Source organism: Palaemon carinicauda, chromosome 44, assembly GCF_036898095.1.
Source record: "Palaemon carinicauda isolate YSFRI2023 chromosome 44, ASM3689809v2, whole genome shotgun sequence".
Taxonomy (NCBI): domain Eukaryota; kingdom Metazoa; phylum Arthropoda; class Malacostraca; order Decapoda; family Palaemonidae; genus Palaemon; species Palaemon carinicauda.
Window position 1 is genome coordinate 11,288,423 of NC_090768.1, and position 24,626 is coordinate 11,313,048.

Genomic DNA, 24,626 nt, shown 5'->3' on the forward strand with positions numbered 1-24,626 from the left:
GCTATAGGAGACCATATGATCAACAAACAGGGTGCTATGGCAGAAGTCTTACATACGTTAGCTGAAAATGTTCCCCAAATATATTAACCCATTTGTACCCCTCTGCAGGCAATTGGTTGTAGATTGTTATAGGGAGAAAATACACAATTTGCTCTCTTTATTTGCCTCCTAATGACATCTCGAATAATGATTTAGTAGAGGTGATTCAACAACTCCCTCAACCTTTTCTCTTGATGGGGGATTTTGATGGTAGACGTTCTTTATGGGGCGATGTTTTAGCAAACACAAGGGACAGCATTATATCATCAATTGTGGAAAATAAAGATGTGGGACTACTTAATATAGGAAACCCCACACACTTCCATGTTCGGACAGGTCCCTTGTCGTGCATTGACCTATCAATCGCAAGCTCTAATTGCCCTCTTGATTTTGATTGGAGGACATTAAATGATTGGCATACTAGTGATCATGCACCAATCATTATAAACACCAACAATGGTCCACCTTTTCAGAGATCGCCACAATGGAATCTTGACAAGGCAGAATGGGATAGATTTCATGAACTAAGCGAAATTGAAGGGAATGCATAGCAGTTTGAGAATATTGATCATGCCATAGAATTACTGAATGGAACCCTTCATACAGCACGAGTCAATTTGATTCTCAAAATAACGGGTTATTCAAATGATGACCAGTCCCTTGGTGGTCTTCAGAACTAACTGCCCTATACAGAGCCACAAGAAGGTCTTTTAACTCGATTGCGCAGGTGCCGTACCGAGAATTTAATTATATGTAAGAAATGTGGAGTACAGTTCCGTCGTGCCAAGAAAGAAGCTAGACGCCAATCTTTGATGTCTTTTGTTTCCTCCATTACCAGTAGAACACCAGTGTCTTCTGTGTGGAGGAAAGTAAAAAATATAGTAGGCAAATTTACCTCAAACCCACCACCAGTGTTGAAGGTTATTATTATTATTATTATTGTTGTTGTTGTTGTTATTACTTGCTAAGCTACAACCCTAGTTGGAAAAGCAGGATGCTATAATCCCATTGAAAATAGCCCAGTGAGGAAGGAAACAAGGAAAAGAAAATATTTTTAAAATGGTAATAACATTAGAATAAATATTCTCTATATAAACTAAAATCTTATAAAAAAGAAAAGAGGAAGAGAAACGAGATAGAATAGCATGCCCGAGTGTACCTTCAAGCAAGAGAAATCTGACCCAAGACAGTGGAAGACCTTGGTACAGAGGCTATGGCACTGCTCAAGACTAGAGAACAATGGTTTGATTTTGGAGTGTCATTCTCCTAGAAGAGCTGCTTACCATATCTAAGGGGGGTCTTGTACCCTTACCAAGAGGGAAGTGGCCACTGAACAATCACAGTGCAGCAGTTAACCCTTTGGGTAAAGAAGAATTGTTTGGTACTCTCATTGCTGTCAGATATATAAGGACAGAGTAAATAAAGAATAGACCAGACTATTCGGTGTATGTGTAGGCAAAGGGAAAATGAACTGTAACCAGAGAGAAGGTTATAATGTACAGTAGTACTGTCTGGCCATTCAAAGGACTCCATAACACACTAGCAGAAGTATCTCAATGGGCAGCTGGTACTCTGGCCAACCTACTACTTGTAATGGACATTATAAGACTGGAGCAATTGAGGTTAGCAATGGCCTGGCTGATCTTATCTCAAATGTATCGTGCGAGTGTGAAGCAGCTCCTGGTCACCAGTTTAAGAGTATTGAAGAAAATAAAATTTTAAATTTTGCAACAGGAAAGGAATAGTCATACACTTCTCCTTTTACTGAAAGAGAATCTGATTGTGCACTAGCTATGTGTAATGATGCATCCCCTGGACCTGATTGAATTCCATATGCAATAATTAAACATGTACCTGTTAATACCAAGTTATTTATTATAAGCATTATTAACAGAATATGGCATGATCATAGTTATCCAAGTGGTTGGGAACTAGCCATTATTCAAGCCTTTTTAAAACCTGGTAAGGAAAGGTTTTTAGATGCTATAAGCCCAAGGGGTCCAATTGGGAAAAATAGCCCAGTGAGGAAAGGAAATAAATAAATGATGAGAATAAATTAACAATAAATCATTCTAAAAACAGTAACCACGTCAAAACAGATATGTCCTATATAAACTATTAATGTCAAAAATAGATATGTCATATATAAACTATAAAAAGACTCATGTCATCCTGGTCAATGTAAAATCATATGCTCCAACTTTGAACTTTTGAAGTTCTACTGATTCAATACCCGATCAGGAAGATCATTCCACAACTTGGTAACAGCTGAAATAAAACTTCTAGAATACTGTGTAGTATTGAGCCTCATGGTGGAGAAGGCCTGGCTATTAGAATTAACTGCCTGCCTAGTATTACGAACATGATAGAATTGTCCAGGGAGATCTGAATGTAAAGGATGGTCAGAGTTATGAAAAATCTTATGCAACATGCATAATGAACTAAATGAACGACGGTGCCAAAGATTAATATCTAGATCAGGAATAAGAAATTTAATAGACCGTAAGTTTCTGTCCAACAAATTATGATGAGAATCGGCAGCTTTAGAAACTTTTAATTCCAAGAACCCTTTAGTTTTAAAGATTTTAGAGTTGTTTGTTTTTTATTATTGGACTGATGTATAACAGTTCAATTTTGTTGGGTTCTGGCACACACAGTTTTGTCGGGAAATAAAAAGGCAGATTTACTGGCAAAGAATGCTGCAGCTGAATTGCTACCAAGTACAGTAGGTATCCCATTCTCTGTAATGATTTTACCTAGCATTAAGAATTTGGTTTGTAATAATTGGCAGCAACGTTGGGATGATTTAGTTGAAAATAAGATGAGAGAAATAAGTAATGTTATATCCCCTTGGAGATATAACATAATGCCATGAAAATGGGAAACTATTTTTTGTCATCTCCACATTGGTCACACTCGGTTGACACAAATTTCTACTAAATAGCCAACACCAACCATATTGCAAAGAATTTGGTAGCCTTAACAGTGAGGCATTTGTTGACCGAACTCCTCAATTATAGCAACTTAAGAAATAGATATCTGTTTGAGGCTCGAAGTTAGGATGGGAGGTTCATCCTTGCTAAGATTCTTGTACATGATGTGTCGTACTGTGCTAGGGGTCTTTCTAGATTCATTTCAGACGCAGGTCTTCTGAAAGCTATTTAACTTTTATGATATCTTTGCTTTTATGCTTTTAATTGAATATTCTTTTGTTCTTTATAAATAATAAATGATATCTGCGTCAATGACCTTTGATGTCAGGATGCCAGAAAACTTGAAATCAATCAATCAATTATCTGCCGAAGTTGCCTTGATTTCAGATGCACTCAATAATTTTGTAGCTTTTCACATATTTTAGCACAAATTGTGATAGATAACACTAAGCATGCAAAAATCATGTTATAAACTTTCTTTGTATACTACAATCTACTAAAAGCATGGAAAAAATAAAACTCGATATCAGTGAAAACTTGCGGTAAGGTAAAAAGAATGGCCTAACTGTCAAATACATCATAGGCGAATGATGCAAGTCCGTATAGAGAGGGTTTGCTATTTTGTTTTTCTTGTAAAGGTATAGTTGGTATTAATAGCATGCAATGGAATGGAGTTTAAATTTTTTAAGTAAAATATGAGTATTTTTAACATTTGCATATTAACTATTTCATGTTTGTATGCACAGAATGAAATCTGAATTTATGGCAATGAATAAATGGAGAGTTGGAAGAGAAGGGGTAGGAATGATTATGACACCAAGAGCAGAAAAGGCATTAACCGAATGGAGAGCTGTAAATAGTAGATTGTCACTAGCAAATCTCAAATCAAAACAGTGCAATATAAGTATTATAGTTTGCTATGCCCCAACAAATGATTCCCCAGATGAAAGGAAAGATGAATACTATGAAAAACTCGGAATGTGATGGGTGTCGAAGGTCTTGACAAAGTTGCAAATGAAAATGGAGCTCACTTCATAAGTTTCTGTTCTGTAAACCATCTTGTCATTGGAGGTACTCTTTTCCAACACAAGAACAACCACGAGTATACATGGACTTCACCATGTGGAATTTACAAAAATCAGATAGGTCACATTGCCATTAATAAAGAGAGGAGGAGGATTCTGAGAAATGTAGGAATCTATTGAGGTGCATATATTGGTAGTGATCACCTGCTCCTCATTGCCAAACTAAAATTAAAACTGAAAGCACCCAACAGAAAGGTAGATAGAATACCCAGATTTGGTACAACTAAGCTTTTTGAAGAACACAAAGAAACATTTGCAATTGAGTGTAGGAATCGATTTGCAGTCTTAGATACTTCAAGAGATAAGGAACAGACAATTAATGAAGAATCGTGGGATATTAAGAACTGTATCAGTCAGTTGGTAGTGAAGTCTTGGGACAGGCAATTACAAGGAAAATGCTATGCATATCAAAATTAATGATACTTGGGATACTATAAAAAGGAGATAAAGACACAAATTAATTATTGAAAGTTTTCGAGGAAGTAATATAAAATTACAAGGTAGAGCATGCTAAGTATTCCAGTATTAACATTGAGGTCAAAAGAAAAGCCAGGGATGACTGGAGAGAATATTTAGACAGTAAAACAGATGAGGCTGACAAACCTATAAATTCAGGAAGTGGCTATGGTGTAAGAATTGGTCCTAGAATTATTGATGAAATCTCGACTAGAGCAAAGAAGAAGAATCATATACCCTTCAAAAAGAGAGATGGATCTATTATAGAAACATAAGATGAAGAAAGACGTTGGATGAAACACGTTAGTGATGTCATGAATACGAGATATGAAGGGAATAATTTGATTGATATACCTGAAGTTGATGAAGACCTTGATGTACCCATGAATGGATCCAGTGTGTTTGAAGTCGAAGCTATCCTAAAAAAAGTAAAGAGATGGAAAGCTCCTGGATACGATGGAATGACTACGAAGATAATACTGGCCGAAAATGAAGTGACTCACAGTCTACTTACAAGATTATTTTGTAGAATGTGGCATGAAGAGGGAAAACCCCTGATGAATGGGAGATAGAAGTGTCGGTGGGGGAAAAAAAAAAAAAGACCTGAATGATTGCAATAATTACTAAGGCATAACACTTACGTCAGTTGTTATGAAAATACATAGTACGTCTATTCTAAAGAGATGAAAGAAATATTGATGAATAGCTGAGAGATGAACAAACAGGATTTAGAAAAGGTAGAAGTTGCACTGACCAAATTTTCATTTTGAGACATGTTGTACAGCAATGCGTAGAATATGGAAATCCCCTTTCGATGGCATTCATGGACTATGAAAAAGCTTTTGATAGTGTGCACCGGTCAATTTTGTGGAGAGTCCTGCGTTACTATGGAATTCCTCTTAAGTATGTAAATTTTATTTAGTCTGTTCATGAGCATAGCAAGTGCAAAGTTAAAGTTAATGGAGTCTTATCAAATGAATTTCCAGTGAACAGCGAAGTACTCCAAAGGAATGTGTTGTCACCTATGTTGTTTATCCTTCTCATGAATTTTGTAATGCGTAGAACAGTCGAAGATGGTGGAGAAGGATTGAACTGGATTGGTGATGGGAATTTAGCAGACCAGTATGCTGATGATGCTGTCGTTAGCAGAACACCACAGGATTAGCAATGTTTGCTTACGAGAATGCATGAAATATCACACGAAGTTGGGCTGAAGAAAAAAGAAGAAAGACAGAGATGATGAGAACGAAGTATGCAATGGAAAATGAAATATCATTGAAAGGAGAAAGGATTAATGAGGTAGAATCATTCAAGTGTTTAGGAACTGTGATCTCCAATACAAGGTCTTTAGGATTATAGTTTAGTGAAAGATTGATAAAAAGCAAATCAGACAATGGCTAGGTTAAGTAGAATTTAGAAATCAAATAGCCCGAAATTACATATAAAAATCAGACTATATACATCAGTTTAATGCGATCGGTGTTACTCCATGGACATGGGTCATGGTATGACAATGAAACAATCTCCAATAGATTTAAGTAAATTTGAGAACAAAGTCCTCAGAAGCATATTAGGAGTTGAATGGTATGACAGGATTAGAAATGAAATTATAAGAAAGATTTCTCGAGTACCATATGTGGATGAGATCATGATGAGGGGTAGATGGAGATGGTTTGGGCCACGTTCCAGATATACCAGGTCAGCCAGACAGCGTACCGATTTTAAGCCTCTTCTGCGCATCTACGTCATCTGAAGGGGTTTAGTGTTGGCGAGACCCATTAAGAACGTAGATCTATCACACAGTCAATGTAAATAAAACAACATTTTACCTTTGGATAATATTTTATTAAGTTACAACTTTCATTTTTTTTCTTAGGGCCTCCCTGCATGGTTGTCCTTGAGGTTTTCTATACTTTATCAAATTATTAAGATTTCGCATTCGAAAATATACCGATATCTTAACAAAAAAAGCAATAACATCGTCAGGAACTTCAATACCAGACTGTTTTAATTCTAAATAAAGCTTTTTAAAACAATTTGTTCCCTCCATGAGAGCTTCCCCGTGTACAGCATTAAAAATCTCCCACATTATTAACAACTGTGAAAAAAAACTGACTAGAAGGTGCATGTAATTCCCCCCGATTAACACATGCTATCCAAGTATCATTCCTTAGCACTTCTTCAGTCTTTTTTCCTAACTCAGGATATTTTACACAAAATTTCTTTACAATATATTCACCAATGTATTTAAGAACTTCTTCCTCAATTACTCCCCCAATATCTTTCTTTATTTGCTCTCAAAAGGTCTTCTTCCTCGTCTAAAGCATCTTTCTCTAAATCAAAATCTAAATTTCTGAATATTTGCGTTGTTAGGCATATTTCTAACGCTAAGTCCCTTTCGTGATAGATTCATCGTCTTAGGCTGATTCATGAGATTTTCCAACGGTGGTGATATTACACTTTTCACTTAATACTTTAATTTCCTTTCCTAGTAACATTTTTTTTTTAGCCGAAATTTAAAGTTCACAGCCTGAGGATGATCATAGTGCCCATCCATTTGCCTTATACACCCAGAGAAATGTTCAAGACAATCTTGATTTAGTGTTTTGTGTAAGTAGGTAGTCAATTTCTAGGACTTTCATTACCTAGTAACCTAGACTTTATGTCATCTTTGTAATCGCCTGGTTTAAAATGAATCGAGCAAACAGTAGCATCCACAACGTTAATTCTGTCTGCACGGCAACATGCATGTATCCACTGGTCTAGGTATGGTTTTTCTTTTGGAGAGCGATGGTATTTTATGTTTGAGCTTTTAGTTTTATCATGTCTATTATAACAGCCAATTACTGTGCAGTTACTTGGCATTATTAGTGACGGAATGAATGAATGAATAAAATGACAATAGACACAGCGTCTCCTATTGTTTACGTTACCTCTATAGGTAGCTAACTAGGGCAACGGTCCTTTGTTTTGTTTACCCACGTGTGTGAGACGGGGAAGCTTGACGTCACAGTATGGGTGATTCACAGCTTAAGCTGCGCGTTGGCTGACCTGGTATATATAGACCTTGGTTTGGGCATGCTCTTTGTACTCCCCGAGAGAGATTAGTTCACCAAGCGTTTAACTGGGCTCCACAAGGCACTAGAAGAGTTGGAAGACCCAGGCCTACATGACTGAGGTCAGTGAAGCGCGAAGTAGATGACGAATGGAGAAGTATTGAATTAAAAGCTCAAGATAGAGACGACTGGCAAAATCTAACAGAGGCTCTTTGCGTCAGTAGGGGTAGGAGGAGATATATATATATATATATATATATATATATATATATATATATATATATATATATATATATACTGCCCTGCTTTATGCCAATGGTTTCTGAAATCATGGTTAATAGTGTAAAGTTTATTTGTTGAAGATTTTTTTTTTTTTTTTTTTTTGTTCACAGGGACATTCGTAATTGATGATGTGTTAGTCTTTTGAGTTGAATTTATATCTCTCGTTGTGTTTTTTTTTTGTGGAAGCAAATTTAGCCTAGTTTTGGGATATTAAAAAGTAATAAGAAATAGAGAAAATAATATAGGATAAAAAAGGATTAACGGAGAACACGATCTTAATATCTGTATTTAAGTGTTCCTGGGTCATAGCAAATTTCAATAAAACCATCTGACGACAGTTCTCACGTTGATCAACGCAAGTACAAAAGTCGTACTACATGCATTTTATCACTTCATTTGTCAAAGAAATGTCAGTTACCGGGTGGGGCCTTGTTTACATACAACCTTTAAGAATCAACTTCTCTTCAAGTTAAAACCTCTTATTTCGTCCTTTTGGGAGAAGAATGTCGAACCACCAAGTCCTAATGTAGGCGGCAGCTGGCCGGAGCATCATGGTTGACTGGAGCAGCTGTAGCCTACAGTACATCTACCCTTAGTTAACTGTGGGGAGATATCGGGTGTTGGGTATTAGTTTAGTTGACTTTATTTTAGATTGTGCATTCCTGAGGTTGCAGCTGCACCAGACGCTCGCTGATATTCCAGACCTTCCTGGCCAGGCGTTCGTCCAGGGCGAGAGCAGAAGGAGCCGCCTCCTGTACGGAAAGCAAATGTCATCCAATTAATTATTTAGTCAGGGAATTCGTCGTTTGATTTGCATATACTCAAAGAATAATTTATGCTTTCTATTATAGACGTGCTTACAACGACTAATTTTGAGGGGAAATACGTATAGTGTTGTATATATACATCTCTCTCTCTCTCTCTCTCTCTCTCTCTCTCTCTCTCTCTCTCTCTCTCTCTCTCTCTCTCTATATATATATATATATATATATATATATACACTCGTGTGTGTATATATATATATATATATATATATATATATATATATATATATATATATATATATATATATATATATATATATATATGGAGGACTGTGCATGTATGTTTATTGTGTGTGTTATATATAATTTCATTGAAAACTCCATGGCCTCTACCATTTACATTTAGTGATTTTTACGCCATGGAGAATAGCAAGAATGCTGTTATTATGATTTCCTTGTATACCACACGAGTAGAGAAAAATATATATATTGTCATTAGTCATGTAAAAAGGTTTTGACTTACATCACCCTAGAGAATTTTCCCCCATTCTGGTGTCCGCATCACTTCACTAGGTATTTCCATCGGAGCGTATCAATGTATCCTGAGTTATTGGTAATTCCTAGGTCAACTATGTCAAGGTTATGGCACTTACAACTACTACTGTAATAATTAAGTGATCATTCGTATTGTATGGCACTTTTTTAAAGGTCGCTCATGAATGACAATGCCCTAGCTATCTTGACAATGGCCTAGAGCCTGACCATATATACGTACATGTGATCAGCGCCTAAGCCCCGCCTCCACTCAAGCTAAGACCAGGGAGGGCCAGGCAATGACTGCCGATGACTCGGCAGGTAGACCTATAGGGTCCCCCAGAACCCCCAGCCTTAGCTCACAAGGATGGTAAGGTTGCAGACACTAAACGAAACTATCGAGTTTTAACGGGACTCAAACCCCAATAGGTCACCAGGACCCTTTATATTCCTGTGACAGTAGTACTTCTAACTATCACCGCTTTAGCAGTTGATTTTATTTGACTGTTATGTAGAGATGTGGCAAAAAGCTTATTCTTGGTCCAAAGACATCAGTGTTAGAGGGTTTGGCGTTTTGAAGAAAGGAAGATTATTTTGAAATATGAATTAGGAGAGGAGAACCTTGAAGAGTAAGCCTAAGGGCTGATTCACACCTGACACCCAGGCTCACGCTCACGGTCAAGCTCTCACTCAGCTCATTTTACGGGTGTGTTCGCATATGCCGCTCAAGCTCTCCTGAGCTCAGTTTGTTCTGTGTTGGCATTGGTGAACCATGTGTGATTTTTCGGCTCTAGAATTAGCGGGTATAGCTCTCGCTCAAGTTTGAGCACGTTCAAAATATCTTTTGCTTTGATCGTGAGCTTGACTGTGACCGTGACTGAAGTTGAGCGAAAATGATTGACTGGATGGTTTGAATACTCTGCCTGTTTATCATTAAAGAATATTTGAGCGCGATCAATTGCGTGCACGTAAGTGTGAGTGTGAGTGTCAGGTGTGAATCAGCCCTAAAGGGTACTTTGTTGCGGAAGTTTTCTTCACATTGGTTCTTTTGATTCTACAGTTGGATATAAGTGAAAGTGACAATTGGATTGGTTTTTCGTTGACTCCCTTACTAGGGAAAAGGTCTAATGTTGAAAAGAAATTCCAATATGACAACTTTGCTGTTTCTATAATTATATGCTTGAATGGAAGTGAATACTAGTTGTTCAAAGATCACCCGCTTTTTTCTTGTCATATATCCTTTATATCTGTAATGAATAGATGTACTTTACTGATACTCTTAATGTAAGAGAGCAAATATATATCTTCCGATTTCTTAAAGAACGATTATTTGGTTCATTATATAAAAAGGCCAATGCCAAAATTTTCCTTGCTAGTCTATGAGGATGAATCTTTTACATATAATGACTGTGTGGAAAGAAACTTCTTCAGCTCCCATTGCTCCTTTAGTACTCGTGTCTCTCCTATTTGGTTTCTGCAATCCTACTTCCTTATTAATATAATTTGCTCATATGGTATGAAGGATTCTTTTTCCTTTTAAAACTAGTATGGTATTCAGTCTTGTTTTTTCTAAACAATTCTTTATGGGATCTGTATTTTAGTTCTTAATTTTTGCACTCAGAACTTCAGCCCATTTCAAATGAAAGTTGCTGACACTACTGTACAAAGTAACATTCTGCTGTTATTCTATATTCACCAAGAAGTATATAGATATATAAGGGTAGAAGAGACTCTTTAGCTATGGCAAGCAGCTCTTCCAGGAGGACACTCCAAAATCAAACCATTGTTCTCTAGTCTTCTGTAGTGCCATAGCCTCTGTACCATGGTCTTCCACTGTCCTGGGGCAGAATTCTCTTGCTTGATGGTACACTCGGGCACACTATTCTATCTAATTTCTCTTCCTCTTGTTTTGTTAAAGTTTTTATAGTTATATAGGAAATCTTTATTTTAATGTTACTGCCCCTAAAATATTTTATTCTTTATTTCCTTTCCTCACTGAGCTATTTTCTCTGTTGGGTCCCTTGGGCTTATAGCATCCTGCTTTTCCAACTAATGTTGTAGCTTAGCAAGTAGTAATGATAATAATTTCTAGAATTTGGCTTTTGTCATATACAATACCATCATATCATTTTGAAATCAGAAACTGGCTTGAACTTTTTCACTAACATCCCCCTGATTAATGACTGGCTTCCTATTTTGCCCGACTACTGTTAGATATTTGTTCCCGCTGTAAACCTTGAGGTATTTATGTCAATCTGTGCCTGTCTTTTCACTTGGCTGCCATATATTTGTCAATGGTGACAATACAGTATCATCTCTTGGTTCTTTTGTGGTTTCTTTTTCTCTTTATCGATTGAATAAATCATAGACTATGTTTCTCTTAATGAGAATTCTGCTTTTAATTGAACACTAATGATGTTGCTAATGACTCTACCATTCATATTTCTTTGCCATGTAGTGTCATTCATTCTTGTGTTTTTTATCATCATTTAGAAATTGCCTTATATAGTGTAGAGCATTTCTTCTTAACTTTGCCGTTTGATTATACTTTTTCCTCTTTGCTATCATGGAATTCAACAACTCTGTCCTCTCAAAATGATATGCTCAAATTATAAGGAAAATTAATCGAAAATTAAAGCCAAGAGAATTTTTGCGATTCTAGTTTGCCAAATTTGCCATTCCAATGTGTTAGTTTGTTCCTTTATTCAAACTTCACGTTAACATAAGCTAAACTGGCTGCTCAAATGTCTAGATATCTATTTACTTTCTACCTTACGGACTCTCTTCCTTCGTTTTTCCCTGAAGACTGTAACCCCTACTCTGTAGAGAGGCGATCCTGTCATTTTATTAATTTATATATTGCTCAACCCTGGAGGGTAGCAATGTTAATTTCCATTCAATTGCCGGTTTTAACATATGTCTCAGCCTTGAATGGCCTCCTCGGCCCAAATATTGGACCATATGGCCCAATTTCTATGTATCTAACACTGCATAAAACCTTATTCTTGAACATGTCTCGAGAACTATGTGATATACGAAGTATTCTTTTGTTTTGAAAGAAATTGTCAAAGGAACCACATTATTATTATCATCATTATAAGCCAACTGCAACCATAGTTGGGATTGCAGGTCATAAGCCCGAGGGCCCTTATAGTAAAAACAACCCAATACAACTAAGAAACTGGGAAATAAAAGATAATATATAATAGAAATACAGTAATCAGTTAAATAGATGTTTAGCACCGAACTTCTCTTTAAAATATCCTCGCAGGGTGATTTGAAATAAAAGAAAATTATTCATTGAGGACTTGTGAACTCTAGAATAACTTTCGAAAAAAGGAAAATGAATCTTGTTGGAAAAGGCAGTAGAAGTGGTAGCCTAATTTGAATGAGGAAATGGTTACCTACAATTACAGTGCTAAACTAGTTCGTAAGATTTTTTTTTTTTTTTTCTCTTTGGGTCAGTCTTACCTTGCAATCCTGAAAATACTTCCCGGATACATCATTTAGGTCCTCCGATACAGCAACGTGGATTGTGGTTTGTGCTCCTTCAACTGGGGTCTTTGGAATAGAAATGGGAAAAGAAATACAATTAGTTAAAGAGTAAGACTGTCATTGTTCGGAAGAGGATCAAGTTTCAGATAGATTTCATTCATACTGGTTTTGATCTGGATATTCACTGGTAGGATCTAAGTTTCTTACGAATATAATATAAGTTAATATTATTTTTCCTGCACTGTTTACCTCCTATAGTCGATTTTGATGGTATGAATTTGAGGGAAATTTCGTCAAAGAATTATTCAAGTTTTCGTTTCCTGAATCATTGTCCACATTTAGTCTGTCTGGAATTTTATCGACATATGAGATAAATTTTGGTAATTTTGTCCCGACTCAAAGTCACTATTAATTTTGTTCCACTTTTCACAAAGATCCACGTTCATGTGTGTGCATAGGCTAAATACAGAAAATGAGCAACATGGATACGAGAGCAAACTAAAGTAGAGAATATTCTAACAACATGTAATAAGAAAATGGACATGGACATGACATATAACTTTATATTGCAAGTTTACTTTTGAGAAACAAATTCTGTCTTTTTGTTCTTCAATTGAATAAAATGGCGTATTGAAAAGATTTTTTTTTATGATCAATCTGTTCTGAAGAAATTCTTTAATTCTATCATTTTACCTTGTTTCATGTACTGTTTTCTTGTCTGGTCTTCAGCTGCTCAATTTCTTCTAATTTTGTTGGACAAAAACTTGCCATTTATTAAATTTCTTATTCCTGATCTAGATATTAATCTCTGGCAACATCGTTCAATTAGTTCTTTATACATTTTGCAAAAGATCTTTTATTTTTCTGACCGTCCTTTGTTTTAATATCTTCCCAGACTGTATCATCCTTTATGAGGTATGCAGTTAATTCTAATAGTCTTGCCTTTTTCGTAAGGCTCAACATTACACAGTATCCTATAGTCAATTTCTTTTAACGAGGCATATTTGCATAGACTCGCAGCGGTGCCCTATTAGCTCGGAAAAGTTTCCTGATCGTTGATTGGTTGGACAAGATAATTCTAATCAATCAGCGATCAGGAAACTTTTCCGAGCTAAAAGGGCAGCGTTGCGAGTCGGTGCAAATCTGCCTCGCTAAAAGAAATGGATTATAGAAGTCTTATTCCAGCTCCGATCATTTTGTGGAATTATTTTCCTAATCCGGCAATTATAATTTAACGTTATTACTGATTTACTGATCTTAAGATATTTTATATTCATTATTAATTACTATAGTTTATTTATTTCCTTTCCCCACCAGCAGGCAATTTTTCCCTGAACTTGGACTTCTAGCATCCTGCTTTTCCAACTAGGGTTATAGCTTAGCTAGTATTGATAATAATGATAATAATAATAATAATAATAATAATAATAATACTAAAAGATGATTTTCCTCCCAAATCATGAGTAATGAGTTGGCTAGGATATAACTTATTTGATCATCGCTTCATTTTGCAAGGCAACGCTCCCTATTTCGATATTAACTCATGGCGATGACATGTAGTTTCAATGGTAATCAGATTTAAGATTTAAAAAGTCAAATTATTTGCCAGACTTACAGCAATGCCAGGTATCTTTTACACACACACACAAGTTTAATCTACATTTTCATGGAAACTTTAGCCCGACTATAACTTTAATAAAATAAAGTTTTTTTTTTCAAGAAACACTGAAGATGAAAGTAAGTTATTTAACGAAGTTTAATCAATAAATACCATTTGACAGATGTTCCGGAAACATACTTTTAATATTTGGAAGATAGGAAAGAGATTTTTGGCATGGCACCATTTTTGTTGTCAAAGTCGTGTATAAATGGCTCTGCGTGTTGTTTGCGATAGGTTTCGGTGGTTTTGATATGTTTAATCTTTTTAGTGTATTATAAAAATACTCATGAGTAAGCCTTCATGGCTGTAGTCCCCAGAGCCTCGTCACAAACTACTTACCAGAGTAGTACCAATTATCAAGGCTGAAAAAGGCGTAAAACTCATAAGTCATCCCATAAATTTTTTGTTCACGGTTTTCTGTGTATATTGAAATGCTTCCCCTTAAACATCTCTTTGGATGTAGAGATGTGGCATATTTAATGAGAAAGGTAGGCGTAACGTTAGGTAAATAATGATGAATGTGGAGAATGTAGGTCGAAAATTCAGGAAAAGCAGTGATGGGAGAATCGGCGTTTCCTAATGAAATTATGAGAAAAGTCCATTTAAAAACCGGATTTTACGAACCCCTATCATTAGGCTTTCATTGAGGGAGTGACACACGGCTGACCGATGTGCTCACCTGACTACTCTTGAGACATATCACGGTTATTAGGACTTCAGCGCTGAGAAGGAAATACTTAATTAAGGCCAGTTTTCCTGGTCCTATCACACAGGGGAACCCTGTCCCCCTACTACAAGACATTCTTGGGTATTTAGTGTATCAGGCAGCATATTGCTTGTTTATTGTCAAATCCACATTATCTAAACACTTGGAAAACAAGAACGTCTTCAGTTTCTTCTTGGAAGCCTTAATATCTTTAGTTTTTCGGTTGTGTAACAGTATCCTTTATAGTCTTGGGGCCCCATATTTGAAAGCTAGAACCTACGGCTGGGTAGACACATATCTTGGCTGCAATAATTTGAAACCATTTGTAACTATTATCGTCATTGAGATTAGGCCCTACTGCATTCAACGTTAGCAAATGAAAATTAACCTATTGTTTACTTAAGATAGAGGATGGAAGGAAATATTAAAACAAATATTGAAAGGGATTTTTAGATAGAAAAAGTTTCGTAAAAAATTTCGATAATGGTAAATTGTGCCAAATTATTTTCCGTATGTATAGCGTATTCGAGTTTGCATTTTTTATTAAAGAGATCGGCCGGTGTAGACGTTTGAAATGACCCCCTTAATGTGACTCCCGTTATCACTTGAAATTAGTTTGAGCGCACTCCCCAGTTACTTGAAACTACTTTCATAGCACACCTCATCAGGTTAAAATGACTCCCATTTTTAATGCTGAAAACAGAAACGCAAGGGCGCATATTAAGCTCCTGGTGACGGCGTGTTGGTCCTCTTCTCCGGCGATGGTATATGCCAATGAGAGAATGTGGCAGTTTCCGTCCCCTTCAATGTCATTAATTAGAAGCGGCTTGGAGGTGTTCTTGAAATATTCCTAATTCTTTTCAGGAACTTCCTAACTTTTTACATTTCAAGCGTTTACCAAAGTTATTGCAGTCGTCTTGAATGACGAAAAAGCGGCGCTTTCTCCTGAAATGTGTGTTTTTTTTTTTCTCTTATCGGTTCCTAAATGTGCAGGGGACGTATTTGACACCAAAAATTCTTTCACTTCCCCCGTTTCGGTGAACATATCTGCAATTAACTTAAGGCTTATTTTACAGATGAGTAATTTCAGACTAAGTTCATTTGACTGAAGGGTCATTTTAAACTAGCGGCGATTCGTCTAAAACTAGTTTCAAATGACTGGGAGAGTATTCTGATTCTGAAACGGGGAGTCATTTGAACCTCTTACACCGGTGTTTGTTCCTATGCTGATGTCTGTGGAATGGTGATCAGGGGAGGATCGTATGAACCGAGGTGAGGTGATTTCATTAAAATACAGCTTGGCCTGCAAATTTTACTTCTGTACTCAAACTACTATTAATCAACCCACAACTACAAACATCCTAGCTAGTCGTCAACTATTCACTCATTCCATTAGTTTTTGCGTACATTCGCTGGGATTAAGCTTATATTAAAAGGTAATCTACTTAGTAATTAGTATTTTTCAGACTGTACTTAATCCCATGTCGTTATACGATAGTAGCATATCAGATATGATAATATTAGTAATTTAATGAAATACGAATGCCAAAAACAAAATAAACCCGATTTTATATAATTGATTTGAGTAGACATTTTAATGGATGAGAAAACAATATCAGCATAACCTTGTACAGAACGTGTAGAGACAGTCGCCTACATACCTTAGCGTAGGCTTTCACAAAGAGTTTAATGAAGATGCCATACCAAACTCTTGAGTTCATGGGGATGAAAATGTCTGTGTCCACAACACCTGGATGGACTGAATTGGTCGTGACTCCTGTAAAGTAAATACAGATAGTATCAGGTTGGTTATAAAGGAAAGCATAAATACTACGATTTAAAACTCATTTTGTTCTCGAAATATATCAGCGTGATATAAGTTTACCCTACTTGTTATTTTTGTTCTGTGATGTTACGGGCCCAGTAGAAGTTAATGATTAAGTAATGAATGTTTTAATGAAAGTTGTCACGTTGTGAAATAGGATAAAAAAAATCCTCTGTTTTCGTTGTAGTTTAAACCTTAAAACAACATTAACACAGAAGTTATGCAGTTGGCTTGCATTTGCAAGGACCTTGTTATTGTTGTTGTTTGTGTTATATTGCCCCAACACATGGTTGGAACACAGGCTCTTGCGTTGGCAGCCCGTAAAAAGGGTCCTTGATTCTATCCCAGACATCCTCCCATTAGTATGGGAATGGTGATATATATATATATATATATATATATATATATATATATATATATATATATATATATATATATATATATATATAGTGTGTGTGTGTGTGTGTGTGCGTATGTATACTGATATCTATATACAGTTTTTAAACAAGTCATTTACTCTTCGTCATTATTGATTTCGAATGTTGCTTCGCTGAGTGGCGTTTACGGTATTGCATTTTTTTTTCGCATTACTCTGAGGTAAAAGATGTGATTACTATTCCCCTCAAAGGAAAATCACCAATCGCCATGAAGTGGACATTTCCTCTCACAGTGTGGGTGTTCCTCTATATACTGTGCATCTCATGGGTTACCGATGTTCATTTTGTTTACTGCTAGTAAAATAAAGTGTCTTCCTCAAGTAAACATTCAAATGTAAATCAATGCAGTATTTACTATAAGGTTTTTATTTTTCTTGAGGCCCATTTTTTAGAATAAACCAGTTTACAGTTCTATCACACACGCGCGCGCGCGCGCACACACACACACACACACACACACATATATATGATAGATGATAGAAAGGCTTCTTTTGTCTTTGTTGGTGATTTTAATGCTCACCATAGGGAGTGGTTAAGTTCTATCTCTCCTACCGATCGCCATGGCTTAAGAGCTTTAGACTTTGCCTCGGAATCAGGCTGTGAGCAAATCATAAATGAAGCTACTCACAGGTCTGGTAATTGCTTAGACCTCGTATACACTGACTCCCCTGGCGTTATAACTAGTAGGGTTGGTTCTCCAGTCGGGACTTCTGATCATGCCTTGATTTCATTAATAGTGAAGACTGAGCAGCCTGTCCCTGATATATCATATTCTTGTAAAATTTATATGAAATCCCAAGCAGACTGGAATGGTATTTTACATGATCTTTTGTGCTTGAATTGGTCACAATTATATAATAGTGTAGATCCTGTTGTCCTTTTGAATGAGAATCTAGTCAACATAATTGATAGGCGTATCCCTTCTCGTGTGCTAAGGTACCGAGTGAAGGACAAACCGTGGTTCAATGATGATTGTAGACGTGCTTATTTGGAGAAACAGGAGGCCTATCACCTTTGGAAGGGTAACAGATCAGATTTGACCTGGAACAACTATACTCAGCTTCGAGCTTTTGCTCAGAGAGTTTATGCCTCAACTGAAAAGGACTATAATTTAACCATAAAAGAAACACTTTCTGGTACAACTCAGGAACATAAATGGTGGTCTACCCTTAAATCTGCACTCTTTGGTGTAGATGCAACAGTTCCTCCTTTACTTAAACCAGATGGCTCAGTCACTCACTGTCCAAAGGAAAAGGCAACCCTTTTGGCTGATGTTTTTGACAGTAAACAGAGTAATGAAAAACTGGAACTTCCTCATTCCTGTTTTCCTGAGGCTAAACTAACTAGTTTAGCTTTTCGATCTCGTGAGATTAAAGCTCTGTTGGTGGACCTTGATGCTTATGGAGGTGTAGACCCAAATGGTATTTTTCCTTTGTTTTTTATAAAGACAGCAGATTTCTTAGCTCCAAAGTTATCTGTTATTTTGCGCAAGTTAGCAATAAGAGGAGCTTTTAGCACTAGTTGGAGAATTGGTAATGTTACTCCTCTATGTAAATGTGTTTGTGGTAGCTCAAGTCCCACTGATTACCGCCCAATTTCCATAACTCCTATATTATCTAAAGTTTTTGAACGTCTTCTGGTAAAACGTCTTAATAGGTTTGCTGAAGGTAATCATCTACTCCCTAGTTTGCAATTTGGTTTTCGTAAATGCCTTGGAGCATGTGATGCCCTTCTTACAATCTCCAATGCTGTACAGAAATCCCTTGATTGTGGTCGGGAAGTTCGTATGATTGGCCTTGATTTTAGTGCTGCCTTTGACCGTGTTAATCATGAGGCCCTTGTTTTCAAACTGAAACAGTTGGGAGTGGGTGGGTCGTTTCTTAGCATTATTATTGATTTTTTAAGTAATAGATCTCAAAGAGTTGTTGTTGATGGGCACCATAGTGATTATAGGAATGTGATATCCGGTGTTCCACAGGGTAGTGTTCTTGGCCCATTACTTTTCATACTATATACACATGACATGTGGTTTGGCCTAGAAAACAAGCTTGTTGCATATGCAGATGATGCTACTCTTTTTGCATCAATTCCATCCCCTGAATGTAGATCTAGGGTTGGTGAATCCCTTAATAGAGATTTAGCTAGAATTAGTGCATGGTGCAAATTATGGGGTATGAAGTTGAATCCTAACAAAACTCAAAGTATGATTGTAAGTAGGTCAAGGACGGTGGCTCCTCAACATCTGGATCTCAGTATTGATAATGTTTCTTTAAATATGTATGACTCTTTCAAAATTTTAGGTGTGATTCTCGACAGTAAATTTACTTTTGAGAAACATATAAGGTCCGTGTCTTCTTCAATTGCACAAAAAATAGGCTTATTGAGAAAGTCTTTCAAGATTTTCGGTGATCAATCTATTCTGAAGAAGTGTTTTAATTCTTTCATTCTACCTTGTTTTGAGTATTGTTCTCCTGTCTGGTCTTCAACTGCTGATTCTCATCTTAATTTGTTGGACAGAAACTTACGGTCTATTAAATTTCTTATTCCTGATCTAGATATTAATCTCTGGCACCGTCGTTCAATTAGTTCATTATGCATGTTGCATAAGATTTTTCATAACTCTGACCATCCTTTACATTCAGATCTCCCTGGACAATTCTATCCTGTTCGTAATACTAGGCAGGCAGTTAATTCTAATAGCCAGGCCTTCTCCATCATGAGGCTCAATACTACGCAGTACTCTAGAAGTTTTATTCCAGCTGTTACCAAGTTGTGGAATGATCTTCCTAATCGGGTGGTTGAATCAGTAGAACTTCAAAAGTTCAAAGTTGGAGCAAATGCTTTTTTGTTGACCAGGCGGACATGAGTCTTTTTATAGTTTATTCATGACATATTTGTTTTTGATGTTGTTAATAGTTTATATATGACATGTCTGTTTTGACGTTGTTACTTATTTTAGAATGATTTATTGTTAATTTGTTCTCTTCATTTATTTATTTCCTTTTTTCCTTTCCTCACTGGGCTATTTTTCCCTGTTGGAGCCCCTGGGCTTATAGCATCTTGCTTTTCCAACTAGGGTTGTAGCTTGGATAGTAATAATAGTAATAATAATAATAATAATAATAATATACATATATACATATATACATATATATATATACATATATATATATACACAGTGTGTATATATATATATATATATATATATATATATATATATGTATATATATATATATATATATATATATATATATATATATATATATATATATATATCCTAATCCGTGTATGCAAAATATGTGTTTTATGCAATCAGATTAATAACCCTTTTAAGAGTACTATGACTGTGTTATACGTGAGGTGTCCCTAGTCTCATAAGGTAATGTGTTTGACAGTATATTTCCATCACAGTGGAGAATTCCACAAAACCTATCAATTCAGCATATTGGTAGAGCAACATTGCATCTTACTTGCCGGGGGGTTAGTATCATTCGAGCGATCATTAGACAAGGTTTAAAGTTACACAGGTTTGATATGTTGTAGTTGCCCTTGTCTTGTAATCGAGGTTGACATTACGCTTGGCGTATTCACTTAGTGCTACGCGTGGTGCGAAAATTAGTTATTAGAAGTCAGAGGGAAGCCTTTTTGAGTTCTACGTAGATTTTGCCGAAATAATTGAAAAGCTGTATAGAAGTTATTGGGAAGGTTTTAAAGAAGGGTTATAAAAAAAAACATGTAAATTATTACTGAACTCCCACACGGTAATTGAACGATATTAAAGTAGATTTCAATTCGTTTAAACTTCTAAGATAAGTACACGATTATTGATGATTGGTGTAGATGGGTGGGCTCATCCAGTGTACTAGTTTCCTGTTGAAATATTAGTTCGATGGCAATGCGTAGAAGAGAGAGAGAGAGAGAGAGAGAGAGAGAGAGAGAGAGAGAGAGAGAGAGAGAGAGAGAGAGAGAGAGAGAGAGAGAAAATGTAGGGTTTCACCACGAAGAGTCAATGAACTTGCATAATAGAGGAAGAAAAGACATGAGACTAGATCAACCAGACGAATGCAGAGAATTTCAAAGTCTGATAGTAGAAAGAAATTTAACGAAAATTGCAAACAATTCTTAGGTTTACCAGTTTCTACTTATTATTCTAATAAAACACCCTAAATACAAGCGTAATACTCAAAACATACAGCCTGAATAATTTTGATGAATAATAGATACTGCATCTGAGAGATACGCCTATTTTTTCAAAGCAGGTTCATCAATATAAACTCTGTAGTACCCCCAAAAACGAGTTCGAAGCGACATGATCATGGAAAAAAATCGTGTGGAATGCTTAATCGGTTATTAATAAAGATATTAGATAGTATATGAAACCGGAAAGTTAGAAGTCATTGAATTTCTCTGAATTATGGGGTCTCCCTTCAGATACGTTCTCGAGATCACAATTAAGAGATAAGTTTAAGGCAATTTGAGATTCATCGTAATCCAGAGAAGATAGCATGAAAGATGTAATAGATGTTCCCATTGATAATTCATCGGGAAAAGCATGAATGTGAGATTGGAAGTCATTCATAATGAGGACAAAAAAGTGCATGAGATACCAGAACCATTTAATGGTGGAAAGATTTTGTATCGTTATATGCTTACAGAAATAGCTTCAAGGTAGTTACTACTTTATGATTTTTGTTAATCTTATTGCATTACTCGTGATATTTTAAGGCTTATAGGATACTGACAAAAGTCTTCGATATGTCAAGAGTGACTAAAGGAAAGAGACAAAAAGAGTAGAATATATGGCGTAGAAATCATGAGTTTTGTAAAACTTTGAGTAATTTGGTGTTAGAAAAAATCCGTAAGACTAGTTGAATGAACTAATCATTCTTTTTAGAAATTAGCCGAACCAGTTTATGTACAGAGGAAGGGTAAGGGTAATAGTAAGTTTTTACTTAAGATATAAAGCGAAATACAAGAGCCAGTACACATTTATATAGCAACGAGAGAAAAATAGTATCTGAAGGCATTTGCAAGTTTAGATTATCATACCCATCTTTAGAAGGGATCTAACAGGATGATTTTCCCGTAATTTGATTTGGTTGTGAATTCTCTTCTTATCTTCATTACAGTTCTTGGGAAGTAGACCGAACAGTTGGTCCAAACATGCCATATATTTTCGCTTTTCGTGCCATAGTTTGTTTCTCCATGATGATTCGTTTGTAGTGAAATCAACTTCTGATAGTTCACCACCTTTCCTTCAGCCAGATAAATAATAAAATTCAAAGCAAAGTTAATTCAAAACTCACCGGTTTTCTTTATCTTCCTGGCAAGCTCATTTGAAAATAAGACGTTAAAGAGCTTAGTGGCTGCGTAGATCTCCAATGTCTTCAATGGACGATCGTACTCGAACTTCATGTTGTTCTCCAGGTCAAGTTCTTTGATATCTTTAACCCAAGTATGACCGATCGAAGTCAGATGGATTATTCGACCAGAGGTTGCCTTTAGGTTTGCTGCAAAGAAATGAAGGTAACAAAATGTTAGGTAGTTGACACGTAATGGTGATTGCTTGTCTGACAAATATAACCTGCAATCTATTTCCTGCTTTAAACTACATTTATATTCATTTGTGGCATAACTGAAAAATTATAATTATAATTTATGTTATCTTTTTTTCCCGATCATAGTTTCAAGGTTTGATGTGAACATTTAAGGGGCCAGTGTATATCTTGTATAAAATAAGTTATCAATGCTGTATGTGACAGTAGATTTGATCTGGCTTATAACAAAGTAATTGGCGTATATTAGCAATTATATTATATAGAAAAGAAATTTTTAACCTTAGTATATTGCATTATTAACCAAAAAAAATTAAAGTGCTCGAGTTTTGAGAAAATTAGCCTTGAAAATTTAACTCATCTACTTTAACATCATGTTCATTTGTAAAAGAATAAAACTTTGGACTATACTAAACAATATTAAGAATGCCATTTGATTTTAGGAATCATCATTATACTAAAAGAATCTTAGATGTCGCAAGGAGAAACACCGAGCTATATTGGACATTGGATTTGTAAAAGGATCAGCTTAGTAGTAGCTTGGATCCTGTGGTAGGGAGATTAAAGCCTATTGGATGGACGCCAGCAACGAGGGTTCAGACCACACCAGAAACCTTGAAAATATGAAGAGTAATGCAATAGGATTAGCAAAAGCCAAAGTAACTGGCTATTTAGACGTAGCTTCGAAAAGACTTGATTCATAGGCCGTAACTGATAGAGATCGAATGTTAATTCATTTCGAATATTATGAGTCTTCAAGGAGTAAATGGAATAAGACGATGACTAGCGAACCTAGTCCAGATATTAGTTCTTATAAAAGAAGTTTTGTGTGTCCTTGATATGTTTTGATGCCATTTTTGCTTTGCTCGATGTTGGAGACGTTAGTTTCTTTAGTTATGTCAGGTCAACTTTGTGATTAAAAACAGCAAAATGTAATTTATTATTATTATTATTATTATTGTTGTTATTGTTATTGTTATTATTATTGTTATTGTTATTATTATTATTATTATTATTATTATTATTATTATTATTATTATTATTATTATCGTTATTATTATTATTATCATTATTATTATTATTATTATTAGTAGTAGTAGTAGTAGTATTTTGTGAATGAAATATGTAAATTGGAGCAAGGAAAGATAAGTGGAACGAACCTAGAGAGAATGGGTAAAAAATGAGAAGCAGAAAGCAATGTAGCTGGTACCTAGAATGGATGCTACAAAGAGCCTTAAATGCCACCTACTGTGCAACAGACAAAGCATACCGTTAGTGGCACCCCACCCCCCTGGTGATGCAAACATTTCACCTTGTTTATGCGACGGCATTAATAGAATTTTTTCGCGTTACGAACTATAGCGAAAAGTAATTGTCCTAACGACATGTAAGCAGATCTTAATGTCTTGTTACTTAAGTTCAGTTGTTATGTAGGCAGTGGCCAATGAGAATTTAGTGTTGGTGGGTGAAACGTATTCGATGTTTGAAGAGGTATTTAGTAAGTGGTCACTTTCTAGCGCACGCTAGCCCGAGCAAGTCGAATTTATTATTAGTATTATTATCATTTTTATTTATTAGTAGTACAAGAGTGAGGTCCCACCACTCAAATTTGGCTTGCTCTGCATTATTGCCGTGGATACACAGGTTTCCATAGTTTTTTTCAAAACTTGAGCTTTTGTTTTTTATCTATGGTTTTTCCTGGGCGGCAGAGGAGGCTTATATGTTAATTTGAAAGTTTGTTCATTTTGTTTTAAATATGCACTGCTATATCAGTACAGAAGTTTGTAGAAGTTATTAGA

The 24,626-nt window shown here is 35.8% G+C and overlaps 2 protein-coding genes across 2 annotated transcripts in view; one reads left to right on the forward strand and one right to left on the reverse strand.

Moving 5' to 3' along the window:
• Taf5 (TATA-box binding protein associated factor 5) overlaps positions 1-24,626 on the forward strand; it is a 570,605-nt gene that overhangs the window by 255,124 nt on the left and 290,855 nt on the right. The gene's annotated exons all lie outside the window — the stretch shown is intronic.
• Positions 8,114-24,626, reverse strand: part of LOC137634157 (retinol dehydrogenase 13-like) — a 23,674-nt gene continuing 7,161 nt past the window's right edge. Inside the window, exons 5-8 of the mRNA XM_068366413.1 lie at positions 22,579-22,782; positions 16,672-16,787; positions 12,621-12,710; positions 8,114-8,603 (exon numbers count right to left, since the gene is read on the reverse strand). Coding sequence (XP_068222514.1) covers positions 8,499-8,603; positions 12,621-12,710; positions 16,672-16,787; positions 22,579-22,782 — 515 coding nt within the window. The 3' untranslated portion in view covers positions 8,114-8,498. The remainder of the gene's footprint in view (positions 8,604-12,620; positions 12,711-16,671; positions 16,788-22,578; positions 22,783-24,626) is intronic.